General features: G+C 39.8%; 1 protein-coding gene across 3 annotated transcripts in view; it reads right to left on the reverse strand.

Moving 5' to 3' along the window:
• Positions 1-20,367, reverse strand: part of LOC123021805 (sine oculis binding protein homolog) — a 168,458-nt gene extending 148,091 nt beyond the window's left edge. For all 3 annotated transcript variants that reach the window (XR_006414409.1, XM_044426938.1, XM_044426925.1), the window contains exon 1: positions 19,913-20,367. Coding sequence is in view for 2 of the 3 variants with exons in the window: in XM_044426938.1 (XP_044282873.1) it covers positions 19,913-20,008 (96 nt within the window). In the remaining variant the exon portion in view is untranslated. The remainder of the gene's footprint in view (positions 1-19,912) is intronic.
• Positions 20,368-26,180: the final 5,813 nt, after the last annotated feature.

Here is a 26,180-nt window from a genome sequence, read left to right on the forward strand (position 1 = left end):
CAAGCCTCTTTAGTCCTTTTCTAATACTTCCTAAGGTTAAACAACCTTTCTTGTAAAGCTACATTAAATTATCATGTTTCAACTATTAAAATTAGAAGCATCAGAAGTGTATTTGGACAATAATAATAACAGACTCCTGTATGTTTCTATTTTTCCTAAAATTCCAGTTTTCTGAGAAAAAATGTGATGTCTTTCTCAAAGACTTCAAACTTTCCAGAAATTTCAAATTTCTATCTCAGAGCAAGCATGCAGTTAAATGGCAACTTGTGAGCTATCCATCAGCATTTAGATTTGGGAGCAACGTAGCTTAGAATAAGAACCTGCATAAGAACACATTATAGTGTGACATTTTGTCGGAGCTCCCATTTGTATATTTAGAATGTGACAAAACAGTGCAAGAATTGGATTTTAAAAATCAGCTATGTGGATATAGATAATTACATGCAATACATGTATTAAAGGTATAATTGTTTTTATATGCAATAACTGTTTTTTAGCAAGCATGTGCATTCTTACTAAAATGTTTGTTTGTTTGTTTGTTTGTTTAAAACATTTGTATGCCACCCAATTGTGCCATCACTTAGATGATTGATCTAATCCAGAAAGGCAATCCTGATATGTCCAGCAGTAGAATTAGGAATATATGTATGCTCTGAAACAGTGACAGTGTGCAACAGACAACTGTCAATACTTTTGAGATGCAAGAGAAATACTGAAGGACACACCCAATCATAAAACAACAGGAAAAATATGGCAACAACATGAGAATAAAAGATTGCAAAGTGTTTATAAACTACAGTATTATTGCAGAACACATAGAGAAAACAAAAAGTGCAATTTCTGAGGCAGAAGAACACTTCGCTTGAAAGAAAGCTATTTTTAAAACAGTGTCGGAGAAGAGCCCAAAAACACTAAATATTGAATCATCAAATAAACTACTAATGACACATATACCAAAGAAGCTGCAGTACAGAAAAATACAATAATCAAAACAGAACTACAGAAGTACAAGGAACTTGTACAGAAATACAAGGAACTAAACATGAAAAAGTGAAATGTAGCTCTAAACTAATTTAAAGAACAACTCATCCCAGTCTGGAAGGAATATACTCTGGTTGTTAGATACAAAGGAAAGAGTTTTGCCAAGCCTTTCTGTGGTACCCAGTGGCAAAAGAAGTTTTGGTTTTGTGAAGAAAATTATTGATGTGGATCCAAAGCATTCTTAGAAACAGGTATGACACTAGAGGCTTGCTCTCCACTTTGCAGCATGTCCCATATCCCAGTTAAGATTCTTATTTAAAATAAAAACTAAGAATAGGAGGGCCAGGAAACCTGGTGGGAACCAAGAGAGTTATCTGAGCATAGCTTAATGCCTACTGGCACTATGTTGGAGATCTCAGACATAAGGTAAATAAAAGAACAGAGGAAGCAACAAAATGAGTTTGCTATCAAATAATCAAAAAGAAAAAAATAACTAGAGAATAAGACCATGCACTGCTTCTAAGGAACAAACAAAAACATAAACAAACACTTCTATTTATGTACAAAAATCCTAAATTCCATCCAACAAGAAACCCAGCTGCATAAACTGGATTTAGGATGGTTCCACAATAGGAAGAATACTCGAAGATTTGCACATTTAACACACCTTTTGGTAGGTAATAGTTCCTAAGGTTGTTCTTAGGAACTATTCACAGAATCTTAGGTATTCTGCCACAGCATGGGGTCAGGAGATGCCAGGAGGTGTAAATAACTGATATGCAATTATACAAACATTGCATCACCATTTGGGGCACTACCAGCAAAATGCAGCATGAAAGAATTAAGGGAGTACTGGAAAATGCAACAATGAACCATTTTAAGTTAAACAAAGCAAAATGCCAATTCTAAACAACATCTACAACTTATTTAGGCAGAAGATTAACCTCTGAGGAAATCTTGCCAGCTAAATCAAAGAGACAAGCCACAGTGATTACGCCAAGAATAGAAGATAAATAAAGGGATTAAACGACTTTTAGGTATGTTGAATTATATTGGCAAATTCATATCAAATTTTGCAGCCCATACAGTTTTTCTGATAACACTTTAGCCCATGGGCATGAATGCCAGAGCATGAGGATGCGTTGAATAACTTAAAACAAATCCTGATAATGGGCCCCTGTACTGGAATATTCTGATCTGCTTAAAGGAAATAAACTTTATACAGATGTGTCAAAAGACATTGTACAATAGTACTGCAAAAGGATGGAACAGATTGTATGCCAATTCCTGTGGCCACAGCAATAATGTATGGACTGACTAAAAAGAAATTCTAGACTCAGCCTTTGGATATACTGGGCTCATGATTTTCTCCCCCCACCCATTCACCCAACAGCTTCACAGATGAAACTAATTGCATGCATCTAATTGCAGCCCATCAAAAAGTTCTGGAAGAAGTACCACTATGCTATGGGTGGGCAACCTGTGACCCTCAGCTTAATTTCATGCAGCCTTCAACCTAATTTGGAAAACCCTCGGCAAGCAAGCCATACAGATCTCTGGCAGGAATGGTCTGCCTCTCCCCTAGTAACCTGCTGTACAGGAAGAAGTGGAAAGAGATGTGGAAGGGGATTACAAAGAGAACAGGGCGTGGCAGTGAGAGAGAGAGATCTTGCTCACTTTTGACATTGGTTCTGCCCTCTGCCATCCTGTAGGCCACACAGATTATCCCCAAGGAATACGGCGCTTAACAGAAAACAGTTGCCCACTCCCACTGTACTTGTGCACTGGTTGCTGTTGAAATGGAAAGCTACAGTATGACTCTAGAAATTCTAATCTGGATGTCAGCTTGCCAACCATCAGTTGCATGCATTTTTCTAGAGCAGCTTTCCATCTGTAAATGCACATTTGGATGAGTCCAAAGAATATGTGTTGTGCCTATCAATGGTTTTCAAGTTTATGAGAGGAATATGAAACTGAAATATTCAAGGATTAAATGTCCCAATCCATTCTCAAGCAGTAAATAAAGATTCATTTTCTATTTTCGCCCTTGCATTACTACTTGGATATGAAAGGTGTCAAATATCTTGGTATGGATTTAACATCACCACTATTGATGAGGTAGCAAGCCCAAATGTTTATCTATAAATATATTTTGAAATTAGTTATTGTCAGTCTATCTTTCTTGCATACTTTAATTTAAGATTGACTGCATCCACATTGATCCAGAGCCTCCTCCTTGCTTTGCTGTTGCGCGGCTTTACACTTCTCCCTCTCCCTCTCTCTTGATAGGACTTCCAAGAATTAAGTCTGATTAAGCATATGCACAGTACAAGAGTTTCTTGTTAGACATTTCAGGAGTACTTCTGAAGATCATGCTTTCTGTGTTCACAAGAAAGAAAACACTAGATTATATACATCAGGGCAGGCAACACAAAAACTTCATGCCACCCTCCTCTCCTCCAATGTCACCCCCACTGCCATCATGCCACCAAAAATTGGCAGCAAACCACTGAGGTTTTGTGCCATAGCATCATTGCATTATGTGGTAGGTAAACAGCCTCTGGAGGACAGGTCCTGGGGAGCGGAAGGGTCATTTGACACACACATCTCAGTGTGCCCTCTCCTGGTTTATATTTGCATAAAAGAATTACCACATCCCAAAGGAAAGCTAAAGCATCCTAAAGTAAGGGTATGGATCATGAACAGGTTTCTATTCAAGTTCAAGCAAAAGCAAGTAGAAGTTCCCTTCAGATCTCCCAGTACAACATGAGAAGGTAAAGGACTAGGCAATTATTGTCTGCTCACAGTTTAGCAGATAAATTGGGGAGATGGTGAGGTACTGCAGAATCTGTACCTAATGCCAAGATTTCCACAGGGAAGTAGCAATTATACAACACGAACAACTAGCAGCTTCTTGGGACCAAGCTGAAATTGTTTTGTTTCATCTGCAAAACTTAAATGTTTGTTTGTCAATGGACTATTTTACTCACTTTCCAAAGACAGTCTCCTTAGAAGATGCTACAGTAGCAAAACTATTAGAGGGCAGGTAGAAACCATTTTTGAAGCACTTTATCAGTCAGTTTAGTTTAGTATTTCATTGTTGTGAATTCGTATTTTAAAATTTGTAAACCACTCCTGTAACTTTTTAGATATTAGGTCATATTCACATATTTTAAATTATAATAACAGTTACAGAAAATCCATATTTGGCCATCATGGCATTACAAGGGCAGTGGTAACAGAGGAATTCCCGAGCGGGTTTATTACTTTCTGTGCAAATAGTAATAAAAGTTTAATGCAAATAAGGAAAGCAGAAAAAGGTCCCCGCTTGACTCTGCTTAATTATAGAATGACTCCATTGCAGTATGGAAAGGCATCTGCTGAGCTCCTCTTCTACAGGCAAACAATTACCAGACTTGGATTAAAACAAAAATCTCAAAGAAGCTAGTAGTAGTGAGAAAAAAAAGAGAGCAAATATAGACCCTAGAAAAATACTGTAACAGTGAAAATACTATTATAAAGCCTGTCAAAACAACAGTGATTGAGGAAGAATCACTACAACTGTACTGTTTGGTGACTGAGGAAGGTTATAGTCTATGGGCAAATAGATTAAAATTCCTGAAAATGTAACATGAATAGAAAAGGCAATGCAAAAGATCGCAAAAGACTGGGACTTGCTGATAACTTCCCCTATGTTGCCTGTGGCCATTTTCTCTACCTACCTACTTACCTACTTACCTACCTGATTTGTATAGTACTTTCCACAAAGTTTCAAAATGGTGAGCATTCCATATTTTACCAGCAAAGCAACAATGAGCTGTATCAATAAAATGACACAATAATAAAAATAATTTCATAACCAGTAAATCTGCATAGGCTACTGTGCACGACAGACCACAGCTGGTTGGGTTACATCTCAGAAAAGCCTGTGTGAAGAGATGAGTCCTCAGAAGATGTCTAAATGTCTCAGCTGTGGGGGCATCTCTAATGACACTTGTTAATGCATTCCAAGGGGTAGGTGCCACAACACTAAACAATATACAGCAAGTGCTCCTGAGGCAAACCTCAGAGGTGCTCTATCTGATGTTTGCAAAGTAGACAAATTACATTATGAGTAAGGTGATTCCCAGGATAAACTGGCCCTGAGTCGTTTATGATTTTATACATTAGCAATGACATCTTACACTTGCTCTTGTAGTTTACTGGCAGACCATGAAGCCTTTTTTAAAACAAAGGTGTAACTTGCTGTTGGAAAAGTTCCCAGTTAATGTCTTGCTGCTGCATTCTGCATTGACTGTGGCTTCTGAACCAGCTCTAAGGGTAGTCCTGCAAACTGTGTCCAGAAGCTGATGTAGCAACCAAAACCAAAGCAAAGGCATTCCTAGTTGCAGAGGCTACTTCAGTTTTCAGTGGCAAATTTTTCTAGGAATGGCCCCCAAACTATGTACTGGTTCCTTCAGGGAAAGTTCAGCTCTGTTCACAGAAAATAACTAACCTACCCACCAACTCCCAGTACTCCTAACTTGCCAGGATTCAAATGCAGTTTATTGGCACTCATCCAGCCCACCTACACAGCAGTATGTGATTCAAATATTATAAAGAAATGGAGCTGGATTTCATTTGCAGGCTGATAACACCTTGCAAACCTCCAAAGGACTGCTCCTGATGGCTTCATATAGATGTTGAACCACTCTGGAGATAAACAGTGCCCTATAATACCCAAAATATAAGTGCTAGGAAGCCACAGTGAATTCCCCCAACATGACTCTCTGAGATCAACCCTGTGGGAAGGAATAAAATCACATAACTGCAATAACCCCAAAACTCATCCAGTCTCATAAAGCCAAAGAAGATACCATACTCAATGGTATTAAAAGGCACAAAGAAATTGAGTAAGAGAAGCAATGTTGCAATTCATATATTCCATCCTCTCAGTAAAGGCCATCCATTTGATTCATCTAGTTCTCTTTGTTCTGTTGACACAGAGGCCAATCATCTGCCTAAGAATCACACAAGCAATAGCACCCTCCTCCCAAGTTCCCCAGCAACTTAGGCGCACTGGCATTGATACTGGAGAAAGTGTAGTTACAAGAACAATGGGGGCGGCATAAAAATGTGTTAAATAAATAAATAAAATAAATAAGAACTAGTAGTCTCTGTGAGTTTGTCCAATTCTCTTTAAAGTTGTCCAAATTAGTTGTCATCACTTCATCTTGTGAAAATGAATTCTATGGTTCTGTGTGAAAAAGCACTTCTTTAATCTGTCCTTAATCTCTTGCTAATCAACTTGATGGGACTCTGGGTTCTAGCATTTTGGGAGAGGAATAAAAATAGCTCCCTATCCATTTTGTATACACCATGCATAATTCTGTTCACCTTTATCATGCCTCCTCTTATTCCCTTTTTTCTAATATAATCTAAGGTGTTGTAATCTTTTTCCATAAATGGGTTGCTTCAACTCCTTGATCTTTTATTTACTCTTTTCTGCATTTTTCCAAATCTACAATATCCTTTTTAGGTGTATCAATCACTATTGTACATAATATTCTAAGTGTAGTCACACCATAGAGTTATATAAGGGTAGTATGAGATATTGTAGTTTTATTCTCAATTCCTTTCCTAATTATGTCAAAGAGTTTGCCTTTTTCACAGCAGCCCCACACTAGGTTGACATTTTCATTGCATTTTCCATAAGTACCCCAAGACCCATTTCTTAGTCACTGCTAGTTCAAATCCCATTGGCCTAGACTAGGATTTAGACTTGATTTGAAGTTGGTATTACTTTACACTTGCTTGGATTGAATCACATTTCCTATCCTGATGGCCATTCTTCCAGCTTGCAAAGAACTCTCTGGAGTGTTTCATAATCCCTTTTGGTTTAAACCACTCTAAATAATTTGCTGTAACCAACAAACTTGGCCACTTCACTACTCACTCCTAACTCCAGATCATTAAAGAATAAATGGGAAACCATTGATCAGTGATGTGTTCAAGACCTTTACTCCAAATTTTCAGTCAAGTCTCAAGTCTTTACATTCAAGTCCAAGTTGAGTCTCAAATCATTCCAAGAAATTTTCAAATCAAGTCTGAAGAGACAACTTTAACAGAAAAAAGGGAGGTGGTGGTGTGTGTGTGTCGGGGAGGGAAGAGTTGCAACCCCCCCATGTTCCCATCTGCACTTCTCTCCGTGATGCACTGAAGTCCTTAACTTCAACCACAATGTATCTAAACTATAAATAAAATACCTATCCTGCTCCAGCCCCTCTGTCCCACCACATCTGTGTTCATGCCTGCCTTCCAGGATATCCTACCACCTGGTAAGCCCTGAAGAAACTCAGCCATAAAAAATGTATTAATTTCAAGTTGAGTTGATTCACTCACTTGTTTCTCCCAAGTCAAGTCGCTCTTGGGACTTTGGGCAAGTTACTCAACTCAAGTCCCCAACACAGGCATTAGTCCTAGTACAGATCCCTGAGGGACTCCATTGTTTATGTCCCTTAATTGGGAGAAATGTTGACCATTTACTCCTCTCCTTCTGTTCTTTGACCAGTTACTGATCCATAAGAGGACTTCCCCTCTTATTCCACAACTGTTTGCTTTAAGTGTCTTTTGTAAGGGATTTTGTCAAAGGCCTTTTGTAAGTCCAAGTAAACAATGTCTACTAGATCACCCTGGCAGCATGTTTATTGACATTCTCGAAGAACTTCAACAGGTTAGGGAGACAGAACTTACCTTTCTGGAAACCATAGTGATTCTTTTTTGGCAGAACTTCTCCTTCTATACACTTACTAACTCCATCTTTAATAATGCTTTCAACCAATTTAGCCAGAACAGAAGCTAAGCTAACTAACCTATGATTTTGCAGATGCCCTTGGGATCCCGTTTTAAAAACTGGTTTTTCATTGACCATTCTCCTTTCCTCTGATACAGAAGCTGATCTTAGGGATCTGTTACATATTTTTGTAAAACGGTCAACTCTGGTCCTGAAAAGTTAACTTTCAGTTTGTCAATAATTGCCTTATCTTCTTTTAATATTCCTTTAACTCTATTATTATTCAAAGGTCCAACTACTTCTCTACTTTGGATATAATCAAATCATTCTTTACTGTTAGGCTTGATGTTATTAGCAATATACTCCTCAAAATGCTTTTTTGCTTCTCTTATCATCTGCTTGCATCTCCCTTGTGCAAGTATGTGCATTTTTTTCTTCTCAGCATTTGAACAAAACTGCCATTTTCTTAAGGAAGCCTTCTTTTCATTAGTAACTCCCTTGGCAGTGCTCATTATCTATGCTGGTGACCTCTTGGACCCAATGCTACTTTTTTCATATTTGTGGTAAATACATACTATATGTGTTTCAGTGCAAAAAGGGTCTTTTAAGTCCCAACACTAGTCCTGAATTAACTCTAGCATGGATCTAAATAATCAGCTGCATTTAAGAAACCTGCAGTTGACCTTTCAAACATCTTGCATAAAAATGGAATGCTCACAACTGGGTGATAGTTGTCACAAACCTTGGATCCATAATAGGCTTTTTTCAGGGCAGGTGCCATTGCTTCCTCTTTCAACACATCAGGCACCCCTGTTTCACACAATGAGGCAATAGAACCAGCCACTCTCTAGAACCAGCCAGTTAAACACAACCAGCCTTTAATTAGCCATGAGGGACAGGGATTGAGAGAGAGCACAGGGTTAGTCAAGCACTAAGAGCAAGCACCTGGTTGATGTCATTGGGTCACCTTATCCAAAACTGGTACTTCTATATGTAGCTAATTAGGGCACTGAGAATATTACTTGGATCTGCCGTAAGAGTGAAATTTATATTGCTTCAGAACCAGATGACTTTATCTTCTGCATGCAATCTAAATCATCACCATGGGCTTCTGAGGAAATGCCTTTTAGGGACAAGAACTGCTATATCACTCTAAATAGGTCTGGTGGGTGACTACCCAAGGATACAATGAAGGCTGCAAAATTCTGGCTACAATAATGTTTTCCAATGAATTTACCATTAGCAATGATGGAAGATTACTGAGGCAATAGAGAAAGCTAATAGAGATGTGATAACTTTTAATATAACCTAATTGTTTAATCAATGCTTCAATATAATTGTTTAATGTGTCACTAAAATAAATGTAAATTGTAGTATAAAATTAATTGTGCCCCATATTTAGTTAGAATAGTGTGTTTTGAAACCAATTTGGTCTGCCTTGGCGAAAAGGCAGCAATGCACTTGGCTCAAGGGGAGGCCCATCCATGTCCAAAGACTGTAAGCATTTATGTTTTCTTCAGATGATCTAAATCTAATAAAGCTTTTGTCCTTAATTAGCCTCCTTCTTAAGAAGACAATATAAATACCCTCCCAGGGTTTCCATGATGATAAAGTGATATAAGGATATACTGTAAATTACAATTTATAACCCAGCCTAACCCATGGGAAATTGTAAGACATGAATCTTAATTGTTAAACAAAAAAACAAAAACACTGCAATATACTTTGAACCTTCAAGATAGGGTGGACCACACTGAACAAAGATTGTTTTTAAAAATGAATATTGAACTTTACAGTTATTACAAACATATTCTGTACTGAGGACACCATGCTGCTACACACTTCATCTTTTGTGCCATGAAGCTTTTTAGTGTATGCCAAACCTTAGCTCATGAGTAGCCTCATTGAGTTTGCTGGCAGTATTCAAATTCTTAATGTTAAACACATGTTTACGAATGTTGCATGAGCAAGGCTACAGTTGTTGAAGGATTAAGTTTATACAAGACTACATAAAGCAGATGTGTAAAATAAATACATGTTATTTGTAACTTCCATCTGCATCACCTTTAGCAGTAAGCTAAATATGCTCTTTGCTGAAATAACTAATTACCACTCAGTACAACCTTGGTTCCTTTTGCTGTTAGTCCCGAAGTCGTGTCCGACCCATCATGACCTCATGGACAACATTCCTCCAGGCCTTCCTGTCCTCCACCATCCCCCGGAGTCCACCTAAGCTCACACCAACTGCTCCAGTGACTCCATCCAGCCACCTCATTATATTTGTCACTATTGTGTGACCTTCCACTAGTGTGCTTTGTCCAATGTTCTTGCCAGGCTTGAACATTTTAAGGAGCGCAAATGATCAGTTCACTATATGGCAGGATTTCCCATCATGTGTTTATATGACTATGTGTGTTTATGCAAATATAGTGTATTTTTTTCTACTAAACATTCTAACAAATGGAAGGGTTTGGGAGTCCTATCAAAGGGTTAGCCTCTCTCACATTTACCACTTGATATGTCAGTCAGCTGTATTAGTAATCTGTTGCAAGTACTATTGAAGGAGGAAGGGAGGAATTTTTTTAGCAAGAAAGTTTAGTAATATCTCTGAAATTTCTGCTCTCTGAAAGGAGAGGACTGGGTGGAGTAGAAATATAGATGATCTTGATTTTAATGTACAGTGAGAACATTATTTTAAGATTGTGTTGTTGTTCCAATGAAAAGCTAAATAGTGTTCATTTTTAACCTTATACTAAATAGAGTATTTGGCAAACTTAAAAGAAAGACCACCTTTCAAAATCCAAAAATTGTAACATTTTAATCATGTACATGCTTAAAGAACTAGAAATGATGATGATAACTTCAGCAGTACACAAGAGGATAAGTAGAACCAACATCTTTGCTCCACAGCAACATAATTAGTGATTAACCAGGAGTGAGCAACAGCAACCACAGAATCGTTCAAAACCATCTAAGGTCATCTCTTTTACTTTATTTTAGCTTATAAAGGTAGGCAAATTTCCTTGTATTTACCATGTTGTCCCTATCAATGCAATGAAAGATTTTGAGTGAATATAATTTTCACAAACCAAGTCTATATGGTTATTACTTACAGCTAAAGTTTTATTTACAGAGATAAATGTTTATATTAGGTATAAAAGGAAGTTGTATCTGTCATCACTGATGATGTCACAGTCTCTACCCAATAGCTCATTACACACACACACACACACACACACACACACACACACACCACGAGGTATACAAGCTTTGTTGTCTGGTTGTCTCATTTATGGCTGATATCATTCATAGCCTTAAAACAGGCAATATTTGACATGCTGCTCTACACAATTCTGCTTGCTTGTTTCTCAGTCACTGTGGACAACATCAGCATCATTCCAATTTACTATAGGAGAAGGCAGCATGGTGTGGTGGTTAGAGTGCTGGACTGGGGCTCGGGAGAACGGGGTTCTAGTCCCCACTCAATTATGAAGGTCATTGGGTATCCTAACATACATCACAGCATTGTTCTGTGAAGATAAAATTGAGAGCAGAACCTTGTAAATTCCTTTGGGTTCCTTGCAAGAAGAAGAAAGATAGGGGTTAATCTAATCATAATAATAATTCAGCTATATTGCATTAAAATGCTTTTCTTAGTAGACTTCCTATATATCCACACATCCAAGTTTCATACAAATGTATCTAAATTCTGTTTCATCCCATATGGGTCTGACACCACAAACTATAATTCATTCAATATTGATATTATATGGCTACAAGTGCAATTCTATCAATGATTACCAAGAAACAGGCTTTTATGCGTGAATGGAATCTTAGGCTGTAATCCTAAGTACACTTTCTTAGGAGTAAGTCTCACTGAAATCAATGGCACTTTCTTCTGAATAGACATCTTTAAGTTTTTGCTATATGTTATGTAATATTAAAGGTTTAAAAAAGGAAACACTATATGGAGAACTGCCCTGGTATAACCATAAAATGCATGAATATATGCACACAATTCATTTTTTAATTTTCACAGAAATAAAGCTTTTTCTATCATCAATCAACTTTATAAATTAGATTATGAGGAGAAAGAAAGAAATCTGCTAACATGGAAGATGTGTAGTATAACTAAATGCTGGCATCTAGACAAAAGCATTCATCTTTTTCTTTGAGAAAACAATAAAAGATGAAGGATAAAGCACTAGCTGAGTCATTGTGCAAAAATATAAAATATGAGTTCATAAAAAGAGTGTGTGGATTCACTGGAAAGATGCTGAAGCAAAAAAGCAGAAGCTGCATTGGATCTACCATTAGGCAAGTTCAGGTGGCTCGTTTCAACCACCATGTTTTGGGATATACCATTAAATTATCAATTGTTCTTTTATGATAATGTTTCTGCCAGACTGAGAGAGAAGCAGATGGGGATTATTTATTTATTTATTTAAATCTCAGGAACCAAACTGTCTTTCTGGACCTTCTGTGAGTAGAAGGGTGATGTAACAGAGAAGAAAACAATGACCCATTGGATCTCATGAATTCAGAGAGCATTTAGGCTTTATTTAACCATGATCCCATGTCTGGGATCTTGGAATGCTGAAAAGAGGTATACTTACAAAGTGCAACTGATGGTTGTAGAGGAAAAGTTAAGTGTGCTTGTATATAAAATCAAAGGTGAAAGGCATTGTCATGACAAAGGGAGGAATGAACATGCATCCCTGAGGCAATAGAAGCAAGCAGTCAGACCCAAGATTGGTAGTGGTCCAGGTTTTCACTTAATAGCATGCAGGATTCTGTGCAATGAGCATCAGCTAGAAAGAGGCAGAGCTCTCGGAATCAAGCATCTACCATGAGTTCAAGCAGCACCATCTTCACTTAGCAGACCAGAAACTCCAACCACTTATCTAACAACAGAAGAAACATGCAAGGAGATGCAGCTGAAAAAAATCTTCTGTCTGAATCTTCAGTTGGACAGGGTGGCAATCTGCCTAGGTACCAGATACATAACAAAGCCCTTTATCAAGAAGCTGTCGACACAGGGAAATTGTTCACATATAACTGCTTTGCATCTTTGCACCCTTTCTGAAGGTAGAGGAAAGAATTCTTAAGTACATAAAAAATCTAGCAAGGTGTGATCAGGGAGTGTTAGCACATGCTTGTGTTAGCGGCTGTAGTATGCCCTAGTAAAGAATGATCTTCCACAGCGTATATTATTTATTATTGCTAGGCCATCCACAGAATTGGATGTATTGGTTGAGCTTTGGCTAGGAAAGCAATCAATAATCCTCATATTGAAATCAGCGTGATATAGCAGTCAGAGTGCTGGACTAAGATTTGGGAGATCTAGGCTCTAGTCCCCACTCAGCTACAAAGCTCACTGGGTAACTTGGGCAGTCACTGAGGTTGAATAGATAAATATAATATAATGATGATAACAAATATTCAATTCAGTCATCCTTTCCATCTCTTTCCATTGTCATCTTCCACAGTCATGTATGACAGGCCTCTAATGAAACCTAAAGGAATCCCTGCACAATGATTTTCTAGTGAGGTTACCAGTAGAACTTCATAATTCTGTTTGTGCTTTGGTGATCTTGGAGTGTATTAAATGTTACTCCAACAACACTATATGAATATTGACATCATGTTAACATGCATGACCTCATTAGAAATATCAACCTATTCATTTTCATTTTAAGGACGAAATATGAACCTACTAGTGTTTAGCATTTATTTTGCATCAATTGTGCAGTAATGCTTTCAGAACAGAGAAGTGATGAAGTTCCTTCTGCAGAAAATTTTAAATGACCTAAGAGAATAGGACTGCTAAATTATGTCTGTAGGAGTGAGTCAGGTAGCAAAGAAACTGCAGTTTTCAAAGCTAGGAGGGTGAAAGCAAGTCTTCATTGAATAAAGAGTTTCAGGAAGGACTTTAACGAGAGTAAAAATAAGCTGACAAACAGAGCAGAGGCAAGCTGATGGAAGGAGGAGATAAAGTGACTGGCAAGACTAACTTACTAAGCACAGTGGAAAAACAAAATGGGATATAGGTGAGATGAGAGAGAAGACATCTATTGGAGTCACTGTATCACCATGCTTGTTTATACTGCAGGTACATGAAAAGACCCTTGGTGTATCTTCTCTCCTTGCCACCTCTAGAAAAAGGTGTGTTGACATGGAAAGGAATGCAGTGTTGGTCCTCCCATGTGGCCCAATAACAGTTCCTCTAATGATACTGGACTCTTATAAGGATTGGGGTAAATGAGAAGAGCCATGAAAGAAGAAAGAACAGAAGTGATTGGAGAGAGGACAGGCTTTTGCCTTAAAAGAGAAGAGAGAAGATTGTGGCACACTTACTTGGGAGTACTCAGTGGGACCTATTTCTGAGTAACATAAATAGAGTCAGGCTGCACATTAAAAGTATAATATTAAAAGATCAAGTGCTGAAGAATGTCAGACATATGTACAAGTATGACTACTCAGGGCAGACAAAAAAGGTAATGTGAGCAATGAATACAGAAATTCCATTTAGTAGAATGACTGGAAAACAGGTTTAAGAGGGTAGAAGCAGATAGCAAAAAAGAAGTGAAGGAAACAAGTAGAGAACACAGATCCAGAAAAAATTAAGAAGAAAGAAAAGATCACACATAGATAAAATGGCTATGTCAAGAGAGTTTCAGGAGAAGCTTAAGGAAAGGACTAAAGTATTCCAAAAAAACAACCCCCCCCCACACACACACACAACAAACAATGGATAGAGAAAGGCTGGACCAAGGGAAGGGAAGGGAAGGGAAGGGAAGGGAAGGGAAGGGAAGGGAAGGGAAGATGGTGGCAAAGACTTCATTTCAACATATCTTCAATCAATAGTTGACAGTCAAGAGTTATTATCCCTAGACTGCAGAGTGATAACAAAGATGCAGAAAGCCTAAACGATGCTTATGGATGCTGTCAGTAAAAAGAACAAAACTCTATTCCATCTTCTACATTCCTTAATGCCATGACAAATAGGGAGTGCTACTTCTTTGTTTCTGTTTTCAGACTGATAACTTTCAGAACTATCAAATAGATAAAATCAACAAATCATTAAAGCCAGGTCCTTTGGCATACATGGACTGTTATAAATCAGCTACTAATAATAAATATGTAATATTATATTGCTGATATCTCTTTGGTTTTTGCTCATTTACACCTGAAATTGCCCAGAATATTTTGCAACAATTTTGACTTGTGTGACTTAATTGTACCTTCAGGGGGTTGTGCAAGAGCATAAAGATACATCCTATCTGGCTGAGGAAAGAATATTATAATGTTACTCTGTATGTCAAAGCACATTTTCTCATTCATGGCACAGAGAAGGGGATTTGTGGATATATTATTTTTATTTTTTATTAGACTAAAGTCATAAAAAGGCAGCAGAAATCATTTTCATTTGCATATATCCTGTGTACAGAATACATTTTACTGAAACATTATCATGCAGAGAAGAACAAGCTTACTATCCCATAACATAGTATCACCCATATGTTTTCTCTATATTTTTATATATAGTCTTTTCTCTGCTAAGAAACAAGGGGTGAAACCTGGCAAATACAAGCAGGAAACACAAAAGAGAACAAATCTGTCAAACTCATTTTCTGAATGCTTATTTCAGATTCTCAGAGAAGTGGATCCTTTGATACATTATTTAAATTAGTACACAAACAGCAATGTACATATGTATCTCAAGTTAATGAAGGGAATTAAACATGTGTATCAATAACACAACCTCATCATTCATGTTTCTTTTAATCCTGCTAGGTTTTAGGACTGCAAACCAGTGCTGCCAATGAATGTGTTTTAGTCAATACAAATTATCCCTGCTTCCAAAGGTTATTTCAATTTTCTAATATATACCTATCCTCATTAGGTAAGTGTCCCAAGTATATCCTGAAAGGAAGGGTATTTCTCCCAGAAAGGTCTGCTTTTTAGTGGTGCCTTTCTTTTATGAAATCTCCAAAACAGTGCCATAATATCTTGCCTGAGGTTTCTTTAAGCTGTCTATGCACACCCTTCTTTGCTAGATAATGCTAAATGTTCAGCTGCCTTGTGCGGCAAAAGCCATGAGATTGGATTCAGATGTAGCCACACTTATTGAAACTGATTTTAGCAAGTCTCTGCTGGTTAAATCTTGATCCAACCCATTGTTTTTAATTTTCACATTGTTTTATTATTTAAACACCCCAAAGTTTTTGTTTCCCTTAATGTATGACTCAGTCAACCAATATATGAGAACAGATAAAAGTATCAGGAGTGAAGCCCAGTCCATGTCACTTACAAATAACTTACTGAGAATCAAGAGGATGAGCACCACAGGCACATAGAGGCAGTTCTGTAAACTACAAAACAGATTGATCTGTATCCTTGCAATTGACAAAGAAGGTAAATGTGTAAATGAATTCAGCCTGATTGCTTAGGAAAATTTCTGGTGCAATCTTCTAGGTACAATTGCATTAATTCATTGAAATGCACTTTAATTATATATGGTTCAAAGCATTTCTGTTCTCGACGTTTGTATCATTATTTGCCATAAAATGTATGTGTGACCATAAACCATTTCTTATAGAATTCTAAAGAATTCTGTGGCTTCTTTAGAATAAACAAAATGTGAAATTGAGAATTTCTATTATCATATTAAATGTACATATATTAATTTAATCTAGCTGACTATATTGGTTAAACTATACAAATTGATGTTTCTATAAACTGTGACAACTTGTCCTTCTAGTACTGTTTTAGACTTAAGAATAAGCATTGTATGATATTCTTTATATGGTATGTGTTAAGATATAATATTCAACTCACTACAAGTTATAATTCTAATCAATTCAAAGAACATCTATTTTATCTTCAATAGAAAAGGGAAGGAAGGGAAAATGTATTGAAGGTCACAGTGAAACATATGACAGAAATTTTCAGAGAATTTTACTGAAATTCAATATAGGCAAACTATGCAGTCATGTACCTTTTGGACATTATGGTAAATCAAATTGAAATTTGTTACAACTGTCATGTACATTATGCTAGAGATAACAAAAATGTAACCTAATATCTGCTGGGATGAAACAGCAAACAACATCACTTTCTAGTCATATTAAAATTGAGTGGCAACTGATATTACTGATGTGACATCGGAAAAAGTAATGGCTGAGTTTTTTTCCATCATTATTTAGCAAATATGTGGTTTTATCAAACAGCAAATCTTCAAAAAAAATCTGTGTGATGAGGTAATTTTATTACTCATTCATAGTGCCTTGTATTTGCTGTACTTAAAATAGACACTTGTACCCAGTGGCTTTTTATTACTGGAAGGAGGGTGGGGAGAGGGAATCGCATACACGCTGGCCCTTTTTCTTACTCCTAGCAAATGGAAGCAATTCAATCCAACATGGGCTGAAACCTGAGTAGGTCACTGTACACCATGATAAAATTCCCTAATCCCTGAGCCAAATTTCCCCGAGGGGGCCCTCCTCCTAGTCCTTCACTTTCCAAGTTGACTTTTCCATTCCTCAACCCTCTCTCTCCTCTTTCCCTCCCCTTCATCTCTTTCATTTCCCCCTACCTTGCAGCCTTGATATCTGATCTGCTGCTGGGACTCAGGTTACAGTTTTTACAGCTTAGGCTGTCTATTGCTGTATACATTCCTTTCTTTCTGCTCTGTCGTGATTACTTACCAGAGCTTATTTTACACAGGTCCAGATGAAAGCAGTTCAGATGAAGGGGAGCAGTCAAGCTGCTTGAATAGTACAGATATGGTAGCTACACAAGGGCACATTGTGTTCACTATGACATTGTGTTGCATACATTTTATACAATGTGACTAATTTGTTAAGTTGCTGTACTCTTCAACTATGTGAAGAGAAGGAAATCTCTCCAGTGTGTATTTATTTTCAGTAAATAAAGAATTATTCTTAGAAGGTCAAGCAATTCTTTCAGATTTCCACATTTGCAATGCAGTCAGATGAAACAATGATGCAAACATACTTAAAACCTTAGTTATAACCTACCAATCCTATTAAAAGAATGTGGTCTCCAAGCTAAATAAGATAACTTGCTCTGATATTTGGTCTACACTGCCTGAAAGCTTCTGCTGTTATTCACCTTTCTACCACCCAAACACTCTAAACTGTCTCTGTCTCAGTCCACAACCTTGTATTAAATTACTCACATAGCTGAAATTCTGACATATTTATTTCTCTTAATGCCCAACAAGCACTAGCAGAGGTTTAAACTAAGAAGAAACTTTTTTGCATTAATGTCAAGAACACTAATGCTTCGTACCATGGCCTTTTAAAAAGTGTAATTTTCCTCCTTTCACACACAGTGTTGTTTTTGTTTCTTCCTCACCATTTCAGACAAACATCTGTTATACTGCAGAAGAACAACTATCTCCCAAACCACCAAATGTGCCTGTAGCCAAAGTAAACAAAACAAACCCAGAGGATCCAGCACAGTCAGCCTTTATAACCAGCCAGGATAACATTTCACATGTTTTGATTAAAATTAGCTAATTTGTAATCCTAGAACCTATGAAACTTAAAAACTGTAGTCTACATAGATCTCATGAAGCAGTGTCTTAAAGGGACAATGCACAGTGGGGTAGGTTTCTATGCCCAGTGTTCCTCCTCTTCTGCATTTTTCCTTCCTCGAATCAAATCCAAATAGGATTTGGCTGAGCAATTACTATTAAGTTGAAGAGTATATGAAGCTTAATCCCCAAATAGGAATTGTCATACATATCTCAAGGAAAGAGTGGTTGTGGAGGATCTAGAGACTTAATAAGTGTTATTGATATGCAAGGCACTTTGCTCTTACACATACCATTACCTTTGTTCAAGTTTCTTTCTGTCTGCTACTGGACAAGTAAGCACAAAAGAAATAATACAAATGTAACCGATAACATTTTCCTTAAGAACTGAGTTTAAGAACAAACAGGAAAACTTAAAATTTTTCTTCCATTTAATTTGCTGAGAACCACCAATAATAACTATGCTATCTTTATACAGATAGGCTTAGATTCCATATATATTCATATCCCATGTTACACCAATATTTCACCATTCACGACTGGTACATTTCAGAGTACAAGCAATGCTTGGAGTGTAAGACCTGTTAATGATCCATATCACCAAATGTCATTTCATCCCCTGTCCAAAACTGTACTGTTTTCTCATTTTGAAGCAAAGCAAGTTCACCTCAGCCCTGCAACACGTGCGAAGCACAGGAAAAGACAGATGAGGCACAAAATAAATACGGTCAAGGGGCCTGCTGAATAATGCAACAGAGGACCATTTCATCTCAACCTAGGACCTGAACATAAAGAGGTCCTGAGATGTGCTTTCATGCAATCACAGCTAGGCTAACATCTGGACAGCCAGCCCACAGCACTACCTCTGGAACAGCTGGACTGGCATCATTTCCTGTCAGGACATTGGCTTTCTTTCCTCCACCCTTAACCCCTCCAAACAAATCTGCATTATATGAGTGCACACACACAAACACACACACTTCTGGGACGGCTCTCTTTCAACACAGCACTCCACTGGTTTGATTAACTGTGAAGTGAAGCATGGAAAACAGAGACTGAGAAGTAGAAGAGAGACGAAAAAGACAAGAGACCCTGTGTCTAAGTACAAGAATGATGAGCAGTTCAGACCATAACATTTCACTTTGACAATTTAATTACACAGTTACAGCTGGCTACTGGAAAGGGGGGGAGAGAAGGCGACGGTGCTAAAATGACTTCCCTTCTTTTCTAACTTTACCAGCTTCTGGGATTATCTGCTAGAATCTGGCATAGAAAACGGGGGGGGGGGTCTCTCTGAAACCCCCTCGGAGAAACAAAAGAACAACAACAACAACAAATTCCCAAAGCTTCCTAGTGATCCGGTGTGTGTGCAGTTCAGGTGGGGGAGTTGAGGCACATTTCGTCCACGCCATTTGCTCCCCCCGCAAACAAACGAGCGAGGCTTTCTTCAGCACCGAGCCACGCATGACGTGGGGAGGGGGCGCTGAGGTGCCAGGGGGTGTTTGCGAAGAGCCTCCCTCCCTCCTCGCCGCCTCCTCCTCGTCTCTCCCTTTCTCCTTTTCGCCTCAGACAGAGAGCGGGGCGCGCACACATACCTTCATCTCTTCATTGATTTCCCTTTTCACGGGGTGAGCCGGCTTCCTGCTTCTTTTATTTTCGGGAGGTCTCCCTTCCTTCTCCATTTCTGCCATTTTTTGTACGTATCTACTTTGGTGGAGATGAAATGGCTGCTGGTATTATTTGGGGGAAGGTTGAAGGGGGAAGGTTGTGGGAAGGGAGCGAGGATGCGGGGCGGGGGGGCGGCGGCGGCGGCTTTCAGCGCTGGGCGAAGGCGTCAGCGAGTGTCAAAGGAGAAAGCGGCTCTGGGAGGGTCGGGGATGCGGGCGGGCTGGACTGTGGGTTGCCCGGGCGAGTCAGCCATCTTCTGTCTCCCTGTCTGTCTGCAAGAGCGAGCGCGAGAGACTTGCTCTGCGTGCGTGTGTGCGTGAGTGTGTGCGCGCGAGTCGGTGTGAGAGCGTGTGGGGAGAAGGAGCGGAGTGGGTGGGGGGAAGAGAGAGAGAGAGAGAGAGAGAGAGAGAGAGAAAGAAAGAAGCCAGTCCAGCTCTTTCTAAGGTGTGGGGGGCCCGCAGGACGGCCCCCCTTCCCCAGGCAGCGGGCGGGGCTTCCACTGTCACCAAATCCTCCGCCTCTTCTTTTTTTCTCTTGCTGCTGCTCAGGCTCAAATTCAAAAAAGAGGGGCGGCGGGCGGGCGTGGGGGGGGGGGACTTCTTATGCTTCAGTTGTCATCACCCTCCCCCGCGGGGACGGTCGGTCGTCCATGGCGGAAAACACACCAATGCCTCTCTCGCCACGTCTCTGCCTGCCTTTTTCTGTCACACGCATTTGCACACCCCATCCTCGGTTGCACGCTCTTTCCCATCACCAGAAGGATTATGACAAAACAAAAGTGGCCGGGGCTCTTTATTTAAACACACAGGCGCGCCCGCGCATGCACGGCTGCTGACCGCCCGCGCTCTCGCGCTCCCTGTCCGTCGGTCCGAGGGACTGGGAGAGAAAGAAGAGCGGGGATCAACGGGGAACGAGGGTGCCTCGGGCCGGGAAGGAGCCGATGGGTGGCAGGCGCAAGCAGGGCTGTTTCTCCGGAGCGGGCGAGGGAACCGTTTCCGTGCGCGGGCAGGGGAGCGCGCCCGGAGCCAGCGGCCGGGATGGCCCGAAGATGCTTGTGCGCGCCAGGCCGGCTGGCTGGCCCAGCTGCCGCCCGTCTCCCTCTGCAACGCGGTTCCGCCTCTGAGCAAAATAATAACAACAACCACGGCGATTCCCCGCAGCCCACGGCGCACAGGCAGGCGGCCGGCCGGCCGGCCAGCCTGCCCGCCCGCCCACGCCACTCTGAGAGAAGGGCAATTACGGTCGCGCTGAAAGGCTCCCGCTGAGGTGGAGTTTGACGTTTGCATGGGTGGGCGGCTGCTTGAGGGGCGCTGGGCCACTGCAGCCGCGCTAGCAGCGAGCGGCGGAGAGGGTGTGCGGGCGACGGGCTTTTGTCTTCTTTCGGTTTTGGCGCGACGACGTCCTCGTTACGCGCGCCTCTGCTGGGAATAACCCTTCCTTCTCCAAGCGCTATGCAACTAGTCCTCAGGAAAAGCATCGTGAACGTGAGCCATCGAGGGCTTGCCTCAGTCAGAACCTTGCCGCCTGCGTCAACGCTCACCTTTAGGGCAAATTTAGGATACTGACGATTTAGGGGAGGTGTTGGAGCATGTACAGAGTACCTTTGTCTGCCCTGTCCAATAAACACAGCCAGGACTTGCCAGATATCCGGAATTATGGGGGATGCCCCGCAGCCACGTCTTGTGTGTGTTTGAGGATGCTGCCTAATTTGGTCTGTCTCATCCCAACCATCACTTGGAGTAATACAATAATGGGAAACAAAACAAAACTCTCCCACAGAAATCTTCCCACCATTTCAAACGTCAAATCTGAAATCAGCCCCCAAATCATCCGAGTTTCCACAGTCGCTTTTACTGGGGCACGTGCCTACTTAAATGTTTGTAAAGAAGCTCGGAGATTTCACGTGCTGCCACGCTAGCCTTGCAACCCCACCTTTCCTTCCTCTGCCTCCTCTTCCTCACCTCGCACGTTTGATTATGTGTGAATCCAACTTAAGTACCCCCTGAGAACCTGGCTTTGTGTCATTGAAAAGACTCGCCTGCCTTCGGTTTCCCTCTTTATCTGCGTGGGGAAGAAAAGGGGAATCAGTGGTGTGACAAGATGTACTGCGAAAGGAAACGCTGAATTACGGTATACATTGAAGGGAGATACATTGGTTATTCCCGGTTCGTGCTTTCCTACTCTTTGGCAGTTCATAATTACCTGATACAATACAGTATGGGGGTGTCCATTGTTCCATTAGTCAAAATTGTAATTGTGAAAGAATTTGTCAGTATGACTGCAGAGGAGCTTAAAATTATACACCTTTTCTCTTAAAACGCACACATTAAAGTTCAGTGTGTATGAAGAGGTTCTCCATAAAATGAAATTTTAAAAATCTGTTTAGCCTGTCAAACTAAGTTTTTTGGTTTATCTGATTTGCATTTCTGTCTCTTAAGTTTAAATCATTCACATTTATGAATTGAAAAGAGAACCATTTTGCCTGATTTCTGAATAAAATGTGCCACTTTCTGCTATTAATACAGTGAGGAAGAACTTAGAATTGAGACCCTTGGTATAGAGAGGACACAAATGTTTTAAATGAATGAATGAATGACTACTTTTACTTGTGCAATAGAAATCTATAGATTTAAATTCAATTTATATGACAGAAGTCCTTAAATCTCTTATTCTGGAGAGTCTTTATTCCTCAAGATCAGATTGCTTTGAGAAGTGCACTCTAATTTCCTGAAAACAAGCTGTTAAGCTCCATAGATTTCAGTGTGGCATATTTCCAAATTTGCAGAATTTTTCCTGTGATACACAACTAATCATTATATAGAATTTGTAAAATGCATTATTGCAGGTTCATTATGTGATCTTATTTCAAAATAATTTTAAAATGCATGTCATTATTAGTACCATCATATTGCTGATGGAAGAATGGCTTGGGCTTAAGCTTAGGAGCTTACCTAAGACCACCTACCATGTTCATGGCAGGGAAGGCATTTGAACAAGAAAAATCTAGGTTCTCCTTAGCCATTTTATTCCATGAAGTCTCCAGCTCATTTTTTGCTGCATTTGCCAACATAGTACAAAGGCAGGTCACTACTATTCTGATTTACAGGTAGGGGATGGCCTGTGGGATCTTGACCAAAGCAACACAATAAGCCTACAGCAGAAGCTGCACTTATACGGGGGGCTCATGATCCAAGTCCTCTTATTCAGTAGGCAACAGCTATTTACATCTTTGCTTGGAAGTAAAGTCCTGTTTATTCCAACTTGCTTCTGAGTCTGTTTATGACATTGTACTGATTTTTCCACGGTATTTGTGAACTGCTTTCAGCATAATAGTTTATGGAAAATCAGCTGTATGTCAACCACAACAGCAGCAACACATCTCAGTTCTGTGCTACCTGTGCTGCTTCATCAGCAGAAAGATGGAAACTTGCCTGCTGAAGAAAGCTAAGTAGGTTTCACTGCTGAGACCTCATTGTGATTATTGCCAACAGCCAATCACACAGCATACAGTCCACAACCACATGGCTCCCTATCAGTCAGGTGTGCTAAGAATGGTCATGGCAACCATAGTGGCTGGTTGTGGCTTGTGTTGTTTTCTTCTCATCAGCCCGTGAAATTTCCTTGAGCATGGCATGGGACTCTTGGCAAAGCTGGCTTGCCATGAGCAGACCAGGATGCAAACCACTTTCAGTCAAAGTTGGTTGCAGTAAGAGAAGGTAATTGGCAAAATGCAATGTAAATCTTGGGTCCTATTAATTTCAATAGGTCTACTTCAAGGAGGATTTATGTTATATTTTGCTCCCTGTTTTTTTCTGGCATATGTCACAAGAGGAAATCAACGTGGACTGAAGAAAAACAAGAATGCTGCCATAATATATGGAGGTTGTGCAACTGATCTGTACTGATTTCTTATAAAGAATTTGTTGACTTGGTAAGACTCATTACCAGTAATCCATCTGCTTCAGTTTTGTTTTAATGCTTTTATCTGACATACAACATAATCCTATGCATATCTTCTTTTAAGTTAGACCCACTTAATTCAATACATAGAAGTGCAGCCTTCATTTAATCAAATAATTCTTTACTTAGGGAGGCATGCTACAATGAAGATGGAAAAGTCCTGCACATTAGAGTCTGTAATAAAGTAGCTGTGGCAAAAGACAACTTCGTCAGCCATAGTTTAAAACAATACTGTCTAATATTTTAATAGCGACCAAGCAAATTTATTTGAATGTGAGCCACAATTATTTTAATTGAACTCATGTCCCACTAGGTTGCTTGAAATCTGAGCCTAGAGTTGCACTCCAATTCTATTAAAAATCAGTGGAAATACTGCAGTTGGCTTTAATGGGATGTGGATTGTATGCTAAATTAAACAGGGCACATCTGATGTTTTAGCGTTCTGCTTCAGCAAGAAACCAGTTACACAAATTCAAAACCATGAAGCCTTCATCTTGTAACTGTAGTTGTACATACAAGAAATTCCATTGGGGTGAGGCTAGGCTCTTAAATATTAATAATATCTGGAATATATTGGTAACAATTCAGAAATGAAAATAGACATGTCCATTGTAGAGTGTGGCCCTCTAGAATATGCCTCATAGATTTATCAATAGCTTAGTTAAGTCTGGGTACTTGAATAGCAGGTGTTTGGGATCAAATCACCTTAAATCCAAGTGCTCCAGTTTAACAGGTTTGTGACTCAGTCTGCTTATAGTACTCTTCTATTTTGGGTTGCAGGGAACAGCAATAATTTCTGTCTTTGCCAAACCCCAATATAGATGAATCACTGAGATTCTTACTGATGCATGCAGGCAAATTGCCTATGTGTATATGTGTGTGCCTTTAATACTGTAAGCTACTACCTTTCAATATACTCTTTTAGAGAACAGAAACCACATTCATAGAATAAACTGTGCATGGAGACAAGCATTTTTCTCAATACATTCGTCCTGCTCCCACCTTTTGTATAAGGGTTGCCAGATCAGGAGATGTACAGAAGATAAGAGATTTATCAGGTTCAGCTTTAACCCAAGATGCAGTCATGTAAAGCCAAGAGGAACTCAAGAACCTGGTTTTTCCTTTCTGTGCACCTCTTAAATGTACAAAAAGTCTCTCCTGATTTGATGTATCAAGCTCAGTTTCTTACTTTTGGCTTCTTTTCAAAGCCTGCTTCTTCTGCCTAACCCCCTTCTAGCCTGCCTTCCTTTAATGGTCCTGCAGCCTCCACAGGAACTGCCATTGGAATCTCCATGACAATAAAGCCCACCACATGAAACAGCCACTGCAAGGAACTTCTTGAAATGGCATTACATAGCAGCTGCTCTGCATGGTGAGCTGCTCAAGTGCAATGGCCCACAATAGGGAATTTGCCATCACGTGGGTTTCTTTTCTCCTTACCAACAGAAACCACACACAAGATGTTTCTACAGCAGCAAGAAGATAAGCCACATGGTGGCAGCTTGCCCACAGGATAAGCTAGTACACACAAAGAGTTCACTGTCTGGAGGCCACGGGTCTTTTCTTTTGTTCCTCCTCCTCTTATTCTTTGAACTCAATGACAAGGATTGTTTTTATCTTTGCATAATGGCAAGCTTGCCGCTAGTGGCTTATAACGAATATGTTGCTGTTGTCATTCTCTCTAATAACGAAACTCAGTTGCTTGAGTGACAATCGGTTGACCCTGAAATGGGGGCAACTGAAAAATAAGGCAGCAGCTTCTACATAGTTGAAGCATGTCCTAGGTTCATGCAAGTACATATATTTGTCCGTTGAAAGAAAATGACACATCTGACTGACAGCCAGCAACCTGTGAGTTTACACAATGATGACAGTTCTTTATATAAATTATTTTTAGGTTGAATTTAAGGATAAACCCTACAAAGACAGAGAAGTCTTTGAACCCAAGAGCTGCATCCCCCCGCCCCCCATGCAAATTCTCTGGGGCCCCTTCCCTGCAGTAAGCAGGGCCACAGGAATTGGGGGTGATGCCAGAAGCAGAAGTGTATGGGGCATTCACATATACATAAGCATGCATATACAGTCAGATATACACAGAACCATGCATTCTCTCTCTCTCTCTCTCCACACACACACACACACACACCAACCACAGTTGAAAGTGCCTGAGACTGTTCTGGATTTTCTTAAAGGAAGTCCTGTCAACTTGTAGAGACCAAGCATGGGCAGTCTGTA

This window comes from Varanus komodoensis, unplaced genomic scaffold (genome assembly GCF_004798865.1).
Source record: "Varanus komodoensis strain SLA01 unplaced genomic scaffold, ASM479886v1 scaffold1, whole genome shotgun sequence".
In the NCBI taxonomy this organism is placed as follows: domain Eukaryota; kingdom Metazoa; phylum Chordata; class Lepidosauria; order Squamata; family Varanidae; genus Varanus; species Varanus komodoensis.